General features: G+C 35.3%; 1 protein-coding gene across 2 annotated transcripts in view; it reads left to right on the plus strand.

Moving 5' to 3' along the window:
- AEBP2 (AE binding protein 2) overlaps nt 1-12,575 on the plus strand; it is a 76,768-nt gene that overhangs the window by 47,006 nt on the left and 17,187 nt on the right. Inside the window, exons 4-5 of one of the 2 annotated variants that reach the window (XM_023725184.1) lie at nt 3,286-3,472; nt 7,398-7,522. In XM_023725184.1, the coding sequence (XP_023580952.1) occupies nt 3,286-3,472; nt 7,398-7,522 (312 nt within the window). The remainder of the gene's footprint in view (nt 1-3,285; nt 3,473-7,397; nt 7,523-12,575) is intronic. The other variant, XR_002822923.1, reaches the window with a different exon arrangement.

Genomic DNA, 12,575 nt, shown 5'->3' on the forward strand with positions numbered 1-12,575 from the left:
TGCTGCAGTGAGGAATCTTCAACATATGTCATTTTGTACATGTATAATTATATATATAGGAAAACTTCCCAGAAATGATATGTGTGGTGGATCAAAGGCTATAAGCATTGATAATTTTGATAAATATTGACAAATTGCTCTTTAGGGGTTGTACCTTCATCAACAATATTTGAGCATCTGCCCTCTTAAGAAGTAGGTATCAAACTTTTCTATTTTTGCCAATCTAAGAGATTGTATTCTGATGTGGTTTTAATTTGCTTTTCTTTAATTATAAATGAGATTGAAGATCTTTTCATATGTTTAAGGACTATATTTCTATTCTTTTTTAAATAAATGGTCTCATTCACTTTTCTGTTAGCATATAGGTCCCGTAACTTTTAACACTCAGTCTTTCCTATAGGCATGCTGCAGATCCTGGCCCTGACATTTATTAGTAGTGTGACCTGGATCAGCTTTCTTCTTACCTAATGAGTAGCTAGTTATTATATTTTGGGTACAGTATGTGCCAAATAAATGTAAGAGATTATTGTTGTTAAAATAAAAGAAGTATTTATTTTGTCCTTGTGTACATTTCCGTATATTTTTTTTTTAAGGAAAATAAAAGTTGTATATAGTATTGTTGGTGATTATTACTTATTACCATTGTGGCAGTAGTTTGGATAAATTTGTGTATGCTAGAAATTACATAGTTGTACTTTTCAAATACACTCAGTAGTTTTACGTTCTTCCCACCTACTTTTCTCTTCTACTCCAGTATTTCTACTTACTTTGAACTCAATATTTATAGCCATTTAGTTGCCTTGAGTTAATTTATTTAATGTAACTTTTCTTCAGCAACTAGTGTAAAGCTCAACATGATTGACTCTTTTAATACTATTTATAGACTTGAATAACTTGTTATTGTGATATAATAGTATTTGAAAGACTCAGCCTTTTTTTTTAAGCCTAATACTTGGGATAGCCAAGCCTTTTAGATGTTTTGAAATCAAGAACCTAGCTTAATTGCTGCTGATAAAGAAATAAGAAACTTTATTGAACCAGACTTAAACTGTTCTAGTCCCATTATCATAGGCAGCTTATAGTTGTGTATACAGGAAGATTGCAGTAATTGATGTCCTTTTGTTATTGGACATAATGAGTGATATTAACTGTATCTTTCACTGAGGTGGGTGATGAAATAATTTAATTGCTTAGTTCCATTGTTACCTGTTTAATAATGGTAGGTAGTAATGATAATGAGTGCCATTAGAGTCCCTGAAATGTCTCTGGTATGTCAAAATAAATAGGATATTTACTAATGGTACTATGTAAGTAGCTTGCTGTGAAATGTTTTAGCCAGATCAGTTTTATCAGTGTCTGTAAGCACATGGCTTTTCAGTTCTGTTAATATAGTTTGAAATATTTATTATATACAAGATGATTCTGGGATTCTAGATACTCATAAAAGTACATTTCTGCCTTCAAAATACACGGAAAGGGTGAGTTAAGATAAGTGTCTAGATAAACTAAAAGTATGAGGTTATCCTCAAAGGAGGATTAGCTTCTTTCCATTTGGGCAGATTCAGGGAGACTTTGTGAAGAAAGTTATGATTTCTATGAATAGAGGGTTGTGTTGTGTTTTTAGAAGTTTAAAGTGGTAGAGTTGCCTCTACTGAAAGTAAGAACCTAGAGATACGTAGATTGTCTGTGATATTATCTAGAAAAGTTATTACTCATATAGCTATGGATTTTGCTGTTTGGGGATTATTTTAGAAAATTGTGTTTAATTAGATTCAATTGTAAGAAGACCTGCCAAAATTATTTCCTAGGATCTAACCAGAAATCACACACTTTAGCTAATTTGTGTATTGTAATTCTAGTGATATCTGAGTGTCCTTCATTTATTATTGGAATAGCTGACCTGCTTAGTTGACCTGGGTAGTTAACTTGGATTTCTCAATCTTGCAAGTACAGAGTGCTGAGGAGGCAGTATTTAATGGAACTTACAGAAGACTGCATAAGGCCAGTTCTGAGCCCAAGTCCTCTCTGTGAGAGAGGCTAAATCCAATAGTTTAACTTTACATGAAAATTCTTTAGAAGTTAATATTTCTGTCTGTTATAACTGTAGAACGTAGGGAGGCTGCTGAAGGTTTTGAAGTCGCATGTATGTTAAGATAAAAGTGATAAAAAATCCGGAATCCAAGTAATTGACAGAATATCTAATTCTTTGGTACAAAAACTTGATTGCTTCTCTTAGAAAAGTGATTAATTCAAAACTGGATTTTTCTGGGAAGGTAATAGACCACTATTTTTGTCTTGTGTATTGTGGAGAGATTAGTAACCTTGGTGAATCTTGACATGTGAGTTTTTTTCCCAGCTCTGCCTAATGTGTGTTACCTTGGGTAACTTAATGTTTACTTATAAAATAAGAGGGTTAGACTAGTCCCTGATGATCCCTTTCTGCTTTCAAATTATGTGAATTTTGTATCTTGGTAACTGAAGACTTGTCTGTAATTTGGGAGAGGGAGTCATAGTGAATATTTTAGAGCTTGGGTGATTGGAGAATGATGGAGCCTTTATATAGATTAAGTGAGAAAGTCTGATGGTTGGGGCCCGAGCCGCTGGTGTTGGGATAAGGAGAAACAGTTAGAAAGATCATGGGTTACTTTGGCCATGTTTAGTCTGCATGCTGGCAGGTTATCCTATTGTGTCTTGATAATGAGATTTTATCTGTATATGTGAATAAAAATATGTTTAATCCTGAAATCTAACTGCAGTTCAAGACAGAAAATACTTGATTTGTTCCCATCCCTTATTTGTCTTGCTCCATTGCTACACTACAAGGTGAAGGTGCAGAAAGCATCTTCACTCTCTAGGATGTCATCCTACATCAGGGGTTCTCAGCTTTGACCCTGTTGCCGTATTAGGTCATACAATTCATTGTTGTGGGGGAAGGGGAGCTGTCCCGTGCATTGAAGGATGTTTAGCAGGATCCCTGGCATCTCTCTACCCATTAGATGCCAGTAGCTCCCCACCCAGTTGTGACTACCAAAAATGACATTACCAAGTATCCTCTGAGAGGCAGAATTGACCTTAATTGAGACTGATAGTGCTAGATCAAATTTTTCTGCTTTCACTTTGAAATGGAAGTCACTTTTTCACATTTACTTTAGGTTCCTTGGGTCTGGAATTAGTTCTATTGCATTACTGATTTACTTCGGAAAATAAATAATTCCGTTTGTTCATATTCTATTCATTTCCTACACAGCATTCTTGACCGCCTTTTTCCCTTTTATTTTCTTTTAGTGTGTTGTTGGTGGCTGCAATGCCAGCTTTGCTTCTCAGGGAGGGCTAGCTCGCCATGTACCCACACACTTCAGTCAGCAGAACTCCTCAAAAGTTTCTAGCCAGCCAAAGGCCAAAGAAGAATCTCCTTCTAAAGCTGGAATGAACAAAAGGAGAAAATTAAAGAACAAAAGACGACGCTCACTACGTAAGTGTTTCAGTTAAGAAAATCTGTATTAGATGGCTTTTGTTTATGTCTTGGGCTTTCATGCAAATCCAGTTTTACCATTCTTCAACTCTGCTTATGTGTTTCTCTCAACAGTAATAAACGGGTACGAAACCTGTCTATCAGTGTGAGAATTTAGAGATAAATGTTTTATCTGTAGGGGGTAAAGGAGTATAAATAAATGTGGAATTAGAATACAGACTTCATATGGAATTAGGTAAATTTAAAATATAATGTTGGTGTTTCTAGAAAAGTTTTTGAAAATTTGAACTTGTTAAAGGTGAAAACCAAGTAATTTCACCTGAAGTTAAGTAACCTATGTACTTCAAAACAGTGTGTGTGAATAATAAAAAGATTTGAATATCGTCTGTGTCTCATCACTTATATTGTAACACATACGTACAATGAGTATTTGCTTAATTACCGGATTGAGAGGTATCCTTGCTATTGAGGATATAAAAAAATTAGGTGAAAAGACTTGTAAATGCTAGGGGCAGGGATTGACTTTGAAACTCAGTGTCTGGTTCTTAGTGCCCGCTGGCTACTTCAGTGTGTCCTGAATGAGTAAGTGTGAATGAAGAGGACATGAACGAGTGGATGAATGAGTGGAGCTGTCGCTGGCAGACAGTCTGTTTGCAAGGGTGAGCTAGAGAGAAAAGAAAAGTCAGTTACCTCTAACCCTTTCCCTTGGAGTTTGATTAGAGTATAGAAGAAAGAGACTCCAGACGCTAATCCAGTCTAGTAATAGTTCAGACACTAATAAAGCTAGTCTCAAAAACGTTAAGATTTTTTTGTTACTGCAAAGCTATAATAGACAAATGAACAAACCACAAGTAAAAAATAAGCTGTCCTAAAATCTTCATTCTGTCTTAAGTGTGTTGTTAAAACAGACATATTTATTTTTCTTCAAAGTTGACTGTTAAGTGAATTTAGGTTATATGAATCTCATTTTCCTTTTAACTTCCATTTATAAACAGAAATAACATCTTTATCATTTTATTTGAAAATTTGAGTAGTTTGCAGTTGCAAACTGAAAATTACTAAATACCATATTTTTATGCAAATAATGCACACCTACATGTGTTTGCCAGCTGTGCCCTCCCCCGCCAGGTATTTTCATTAGCATGCTATGCTAATTTTTTTTATATGTTGCTGTACAAAAATTAGCATAGTATACTTACGAAAATACCTCGTGGGGTAGGGTGCAATTGGCAAATACACGTAGAAGATGCATGTTGTTTGCATAAAAATACAATATGATACTGAAAACGGAGGATAACTTTCCCACCTGTTTCATTTAACCTCATTACTGTTTTAGTCTCAGTGTATGCACAGTAATCATTTAAATTTACTGACTCTTTGACCGTAACCATTTGGCAGTACTTAAATAGTTTGCTACTCTATTCTTGTAAAAAGAAGATAGGATCAGTTAAATACCCAGTCCTGGCTTAGAAATGGAGCACCAGTGCCTACTTCAGTATATGGCTGCTTTGGATGACAAATGTGTTTTTGCCAGTATTAGCTAGAAAGACAGGCCATGTGATCATTTTAATGTAAGGAAAAAGTACATTGTAAAAAGAACTGCATAAATTTGTTTGATAAAAGTCTTTAAATTTATTTTTTATTGTAAAACTTTAACAAAACACTTGCCATTTCAACATAAATTTCTTTTATTTTGATAAACTTCAAAGAAAAATTGAAAGAATAGTACACTGAATAGTACCTTGTATACTGTTCACCTAGACTCACCAATTCTTAATATTATGCCACGTTTGCTTATCTCCACACACATGCGTACATACACACATACACTCCCTTGGTCCTGAATCATGAAAGTAACTTCCAGCCACCTTGAGTGTTCATGCAGTATACTTAAGAATGCATCTTCTAAGAATGAAAATATTCTTGTACGTAACTACAATACCATTATCATACCTAAGGGGGAAAAATCACATAATATGTATGGTTCTGAACCACAGGAAATAGGGTCTCAATTTTTGTGGTTTTCAAAGATATTTGATTATATCCTTATCAGTTTAAAAAATATCTGGCACACGATCCTAATATGTGTGTTTGTACATTGTAAACAGGTAATACTACTAATGCACATTGTAAAACAATTGCCAAGAAGGAATATTGTAATAAGGATGAGATGGAAAAATAAATGAAAGTGGTATTATTTTCTTCCTTTAATGAATCATGGTACATGCCTGCTTTGGAGATTACTGTTCTAGTTTGGTATTCTTGAGACTATAACAGTGGAGAGGCCATGGTTAAGGTCTGAATGGATAGATTTTGAAGTTTCACCCCACCTTTTATTATTATGAATTTAATTAAAATGACGACTTCTGTATTTAAATCTTTAATGAGAATGGCTGATTGGCATGACTTAGAGGGGTGAACTGTTACTGTTTTCTGTAAGTGCTTATCCTTCTCCTTTGGATAACATAGAGAAAGTACACACTTTTCCCAGTAGCCATAGATTTAACAGGAAGGGGATTTGTTTGAGCATTAGGTAAAATTGCTGCTTTTTCTCCCTAAAAAGTGTCAAATATTTTTTCTTTCTGGTTTTCCATTGGTATTGCATTCCTGGTCTTGTGGCTTCTGATAGCTTGTTACTAGGTGATGTTCTACTTATTTCCTCTTGAGGAAAAATCCGGTGAGAAAAGAAGTATATTTAGCTGTGTCCTGTTGAATGCGTCAGCTGGTGAAATTGGCTCTCCACAAAAGCTCTGGTGCATTTGTGTAGATACTCTGAGAACCCCGTGAATAACCATAGTGTGGTAAATCAGCTTGCATGTGATTTAGAATATGGTATACCAGGAAATCAAGCCACTTCTTTTATTGTTAACAGTATTTTCAATTACAGACGATCTTCAGAAATTACATGTATCATGAAGTTTCACAATTTAAAAATAATCAACCGATTTTCTTTATTTTGAGCAACTTATTAGGAATAAGAGTGGCACAATTTATAGTATTGTTTAGTGGGATGAAAATGAAATCTGAAAAACACTCTTACCAAATTAAATCTTTAATGTGTAACCTTGTTGTGATCACACTAAAAGATTGCCTACTCTAGGTTTTTGAAAAAGTTTATTATTTTAAAAAGTCGCTTAACCTCATTAATATAAACTACTTTATGACTTACAAGGCATTTTTCAAATGCATTTGTTTTATTTAATAACATCAATCTATAGCTGGTATGATACTTCCATTTTAAAAATAAGGAAACAGTCTCTAAAGTAAGCAATTTGCCCAAAGTCACACAACGGGTAACTAGTAGAGCTGGGAATTAAATAGAATATTTGGTGGGTTCGTTGGCGTTCAAAAATGTGTTCATAATTTTCTTATATCATTGTTAGAAAACTCCTGGTAATCAAAAAAATACTTGTCACAAAACTCTAAAGCAGTATTAGCACTTGGTCAGATTTATAAGAATTTTGATTGTGTATTAATATAGAATGTTCATGAGATGTATTTCCTGTTTTTGGCCATGGTGAGTGTGTGATCTCAGTGTGGCACACAGAACGAGATGTTCGTCTTGTTGGAAATGCAGGACTGGAGCTCAGGAGAGATGCTGAAGCAAAAAATAGAATTACATGAAAAGATAGTGGCTGAATTGGAGAATCATGAGGTCTGAGGTTAGAACCTCATATGCCAGTGGGCAGAATTAGCCCACATTCATTCACTAGTTGGAATTCTTTTGTACATTTTTGTCTGTTCAGCTATACTTAACTTTTTGAAAGCAAAGAATATCTTGAATTTAAACATGAGACATGGGTATTTGTTAATTGATTATTCCAATCTTTATTACTTATTTTTGTGGAAAACAGACTATTCAGCTCTTTGGCAGATTGTTACATTTTTCTAAATATTTTTTTACCTCTTTTGTGTTGACTTTCAGCACGACCACATGATTTCTTCGACGCACAAACACTGGATGCGATAAGACATCGAGCCATATGCTTTAACCTCTCAGCTCATATAGAAAGTTTAGGGAAGGGGCACAGTGTTGTTTTTCATAGTACTGTAAGTATTCTTTTTTTAAAAATTATATTTATATATAGAGGTTTGCAAAAAAGTGTATTCTGACTTTCACAATCATTTCTAAATTGCTCAAAATCTAAGAAAATACGTTTTAACAAAAATCATAAGTAAAACTTTTTCCTTTATCAGTATTTTAAGAATTAAATTGTAATATTGATTGTTAAGCATATATTTCCCACAATTACAGACTTATGATTAATTTGAATATCTTAGCTTTTAGTCAACAGCTATTTGGAATACCGGGGTGGCATGTCATATAGTGGAAATGGCTTTGGGCTACTAGACATTAGAAGACCAGGCTCTAACCTTAGATAAACTAGGTGTCTTTTCTGACCTCTGGTTTTCTCATTTGTAAAATTAGAACATTAGACTCCTTTTAGCTCTAAAAAGTTTCTTTCACACCCCTGTGTGTGCAGCTTGTACCCTCACGTCTCTCACCCCACTTCAGCATATGCATGCAAAGTTCATGTAAGTTAAACAGAAGGTAAGATAACGGTCATAGCGTTAGAGCCTCGGGGTGGAGGTGTTTATCTGTTTTCTAACCACTTAGGTATCCTAAGTGTAGTATGTTTGTTGAATGACTATGCTGTTGAACATAAAAGAAGTACCAAATTTGGAAGAGTAATAAATACAGTTTATATTTTGATTAACTAGGAGTTAATAGGGAGTTGTTCTTTCTTCCCATGCGCCTTAGCCGTTTTATTATCTAGTAATCTTTAAATTTGATGTAAGTAAGTTAGCAGGGGTGGACTGTAGACCAGATTCTCTTGGTTATTTGAATTCCTGGAAAAGAGATTAATTTTGTCTGTTGAAACATAAAATGTACTAAATTTGAGTTACTTTTGTTTTTCAGTCAAAATGCATGAGAATTTAAACATAAGGGATCAATATTCATATCAGTATCTGGTTTGAAGCTGTTTTTTTTATTTTTTAATCTTTTATAACGAAGTTTTCTTACATTTTCCCTCCCAATTATTTTAGCTTTTCTGTTATTTTTACCTATTCATTTTAATGTACACATTTATCTTGATTGTTCTCCCTGTTCCTGTCGATTTCTTACATATTTGCCTTACCTTCTTTATTTAGCTCTATATTAAACACAAAAGTGATTACCTGCTTGCTGTTATAACAGTCTGATGTGTGGGTAGATTTTTGTCTTAAAGATACAGAAATTTTGTTTTGATATGTTTTTGTGGATAACGACCATAGGATGTGAATGGTAAAATACCACAGCTACTAGACATGAGTAAGGAATGTTGAAAGAGGAAACCTCATAGTATTTCATTGTTATGTAATATATACCTCACTCTGGGTTGGACTGAACTCTAGGAAATGTAATTTATAAGACCCATTGAATGTACCAGGTAAATAACCAATGGTAGATTTTCTTTATGGAATAAATTTAAATGGAGGCATGCTTGACAATAGTGTAAGGCCAGTCATTAAATATATCATGATAAAATTAAATTGGAAGAGTTTTAGTCATCACACAGCTACCACTGTGGCCTGACTCAAATTTTCACATGAAGAAACTAGGGGCTTGAGAGGTTATGTGCCTTTTCCAGTGTGACATAGTATAGTTGTGGTAGTTGAATGTTAACATTTTCTAGAGTTTATGGGCCTCTACCCTCAGCCTCTTTAAACTGAAAAGTGTGGTATTGAAAGGAAGTTAGAAAATAGTACAATAATTAGGTGTCAGTAAACTCTAGGCAGGTTTTTTTAATATACAGTGTAGAATTACGGATGTTGGAGATAAGTCAGGTAAGGATATGAGGAGAGAGTGAAGAATTTAAGATGGGGAATCAAAGGCAACTAGGAGGTGGAAAATTATATATAGAGGAAAGGGAACCTTTTCTCAGATTGGAAGACGTGAGAGGTGTGATTTTGGGTTTGAGCAAAGGCGCATCTCAGAGAACACAAGAAATAAAGATATCTAAATAAGGGTGAGAGTTGGGAAGAAAAAATTACAGGGTTTCAAGACAAAGACAAGAAAGAGTTAAGATGGCTGTTTTGAGAATTTTGTTAGGATTCAGCAACATTAGGGTCTTGCTCAGCAGTGATGATTGAAGTTCTCCTTTGAAGTTTGATGATACAAGTTTATACTGTGGTAGGTACATAATTTTTTTTTAAGGTCAGTCCTGGTGGCACCGTGGTTAAACATTTGGCTGTTGAACAAAAGGTCGGCAGTTGGAATCCACCAGCTGCTCCTTGGAAACCCTATGGGACAGTTCTGCTGTGTCCTGTAGGGTCGCTAGGAGTTGGAATCAACAGCAACGGGTTTTGGTTTTGGTTTTGGAAGATGTAATCACCAAGCCCAGAGTGTGGCATTAGACAGGGCTAATTTGTTCATTCATTTAAATGTTGAGCACCTGTGTGCCAGGTATTGATAATGCAACAGTGAACAAAACAGATTTTTTTTTAAAAAACATTTCCACACTCTAGTTGAAGAGACACAATAAACAAGATAAAGTAAAATGAGGCATTCAGTTTTTATGGGGAGGAGCATCTTAGGCAGAGGAAAGATCAAGTATAATGTTCTGAGGTGGGAATATACCTGGCATGCTTGAAAAATAGGAGGCCTGTGGGTCTAGATGGAGTGAATGAGGCAGTGTGTGAGATAAGAGGTACTTGGAAGTACCCTGTTGGAAGACTTTGACTTTTATTCTGTGTGTGATTGGAAGCCATTAAAGGAATTTGAGTAGGCATGGTCTGATTTAGATTTTTAAAAAAAAATAATTTATTGAGGTATAATTTATATGTAATAATTACACCCATTTAAAAGATACATGTCTGAGTTTTCACACTTGTACTCCCCTGTGAAACCACCACCACGGTTACGATGCAGAACATTTCTTTTCATTCTCAGAAGTTTCCTGGTAGCTTTGCATTTCATCCCTGCCTCCACTCTCTGTCCTAGAAAACTCACTATTCTGTTCTTTCGTCCTTTGGTTTTAATGTACATCTATCTTATCATTAGCAATATGTACTACATACACTGTTGCAACGTAATTTGCTGATGTTATCATTCTCAGATGTTCACTCGCAGATGTTTATGTTTCCAACCCCCAAAGACAAAAATAGGATTTATAAAGATACTTAAAATAAAAGGCAGTAGTAATGAACACTAGAAGTACAGGCAGTTCTCGGGTTATGAACAAGATCCATTCCTCAGTGTTTGTCTTTAAGTCGAGTTTGTAGGTGAATTGAACAGGTGCATACAGTTCTTACTTAGCCTTAACTTGAGTGCAGGGAGAGGCTTGAAAACTTTTCAACGATTTGAAAACTGCACAAGCAGCAAGTGAAGGTGATTGTGATGAAGAATTTGTTTCGAGTAGGGGTTGGTTCGATGGTTTCAAAGTGTGGGCAGATTTACAAAATATTAAAGGGCAAGTACGTATTGTCATTAAGTGTGACGCTGGTAACCAGGGGACTTAAACTGTCTTCAGCTTACCTCAGAACCGACTTATGACGGAGTTGTCTGAATGGAACGCCCTTGTAAGCCGGGAACTACCTGTACTCACTTTGATTTCTGTGTTGAGAACAGATTGTAAGGCGGTGGGGTGGGGTGGGGAAAAGGGGCATTAGTCATTTCAGTATATCAGGAGTGTAATGGCTGCAGTAGAGGTTATGAGAAATGACTAGATTCTGGATATTTTTGAAGATGGTGCCAAGATTCATCAGTGGATCAGATTTCAGATTTGAGAATGAGAGGAAAAGATGATGCCAGGGTTTTTGCCTGGGCAAATGTTAGGATGGAGTTGCCATTAATAGCTATGGGGAAGACTGTGTTGAGGAGGGAGGAGTATCAAGAGCTCAAATTTGGATACGTTAAGTTACAGGCTTGTGACTTTGACTCGTAGGCAGATGTAAGGATTTGGAGATCAGAGGAGAGGGGTGGACTACAGATACAAATCTGAGAGTTTTGAGCATATCGATGGTATTAAAGGTATGAGACTGGATGAGATCACCTAGGAACTGGGTATAGATAGAAAGGAGAAAAGTCAAAAGACTGAAGTTAGGGCCACCAAATATTTAATGATTTAAACAACAATGGATCTGATTAAATGGGATCTAGTAATGAGCAAGTATCTGCATCTAAGAAAATAGTGGTGATGATGATAAGTAATGATTAAAACAGTGAAGCACCAACTTTCCTATGCTTTTGTTAGAGCACATCCTTTGGTGCAATCTTTAGGATCACCATGGGAGGAATAGATGTTACTAGGAGATGAAACAAAATTAAAAAATTACCCAGGGTCAGAGTAATCCATGAATATCGGTTTTCTAGCTGTAGAAAACGTTTGAGAAGACTTAACAGCGTGATACTTATGTATCATGTATATGCTTATGTATGGCATGAATTAAAAAGCTAAAGAATAAAGAGTGATTTGATATCACTAAGTGCAATTGGAGAGGGAGAGGTACCTAAACTGAGAAAAGGTCACCGATGGAGTGTGATCTGAAGACCCATTTTGCTGAGAAAGGAAGGTGGATGGAAGAAACGTCCATACTGGGAAAAGGCCTTCATTGGGCACCATATAGATGGGAAAAGGGGCTAGGTGAGCAAGGTCCATGAAGTGCCATGGCTGCGAAGGTTTAGATGGAGGCAGTTTCTGTTAAAAAGAAATGAGTAGTAAATGTACTCAGTACTAACTGCAAATTTTAATTTTTCTAGTTATCAAATTGCTTTTATAGGAAATACTGGTAATGATTCCTGTGACACGGTTTGCAAATGTGTGTGTGATGTCTTATTTTTTTAACTGAAACATTTTCTTTCGAGCCTTTTCCAGAAGAGGTCAGCAGAGTCCTAGTAACCAGTCATTTTGCTTGCTGTGCTCGGTGGGGTTGCATTGTTTTTATAGCTTATCTTGTTATAGGGTTATTTTGCTTCAGCATCTCCAGATCTTTTCTTGGACTTTAAATCTCATTGCAGAGTCTTGAATTAAACTATTTATTTAGTAATGGAGTTTTAAGTAATGGTTTTAATAAAGGTTTTTAAATAATGGACAGAGAAAGTGTTTGAAGTGCTGATTTA

The sequence above is a fragment of the Trichechus manatus genome, unplaced genomic scaffold, assembly GCF_000243295.1.
Source record: "Trichechus manatus latirostris isolate Lorelei unplaced genomic scaffold, TriManLat1.0 scaffold00289, whole genome shotgun sequence".
In the NCBI taxonomy this organism is placed as follows: Eukaryota; Metazoa; Chordata; class Mammalia; order Sirenia; family Trichechidae; genus Trichechus; species Trichechus manatus.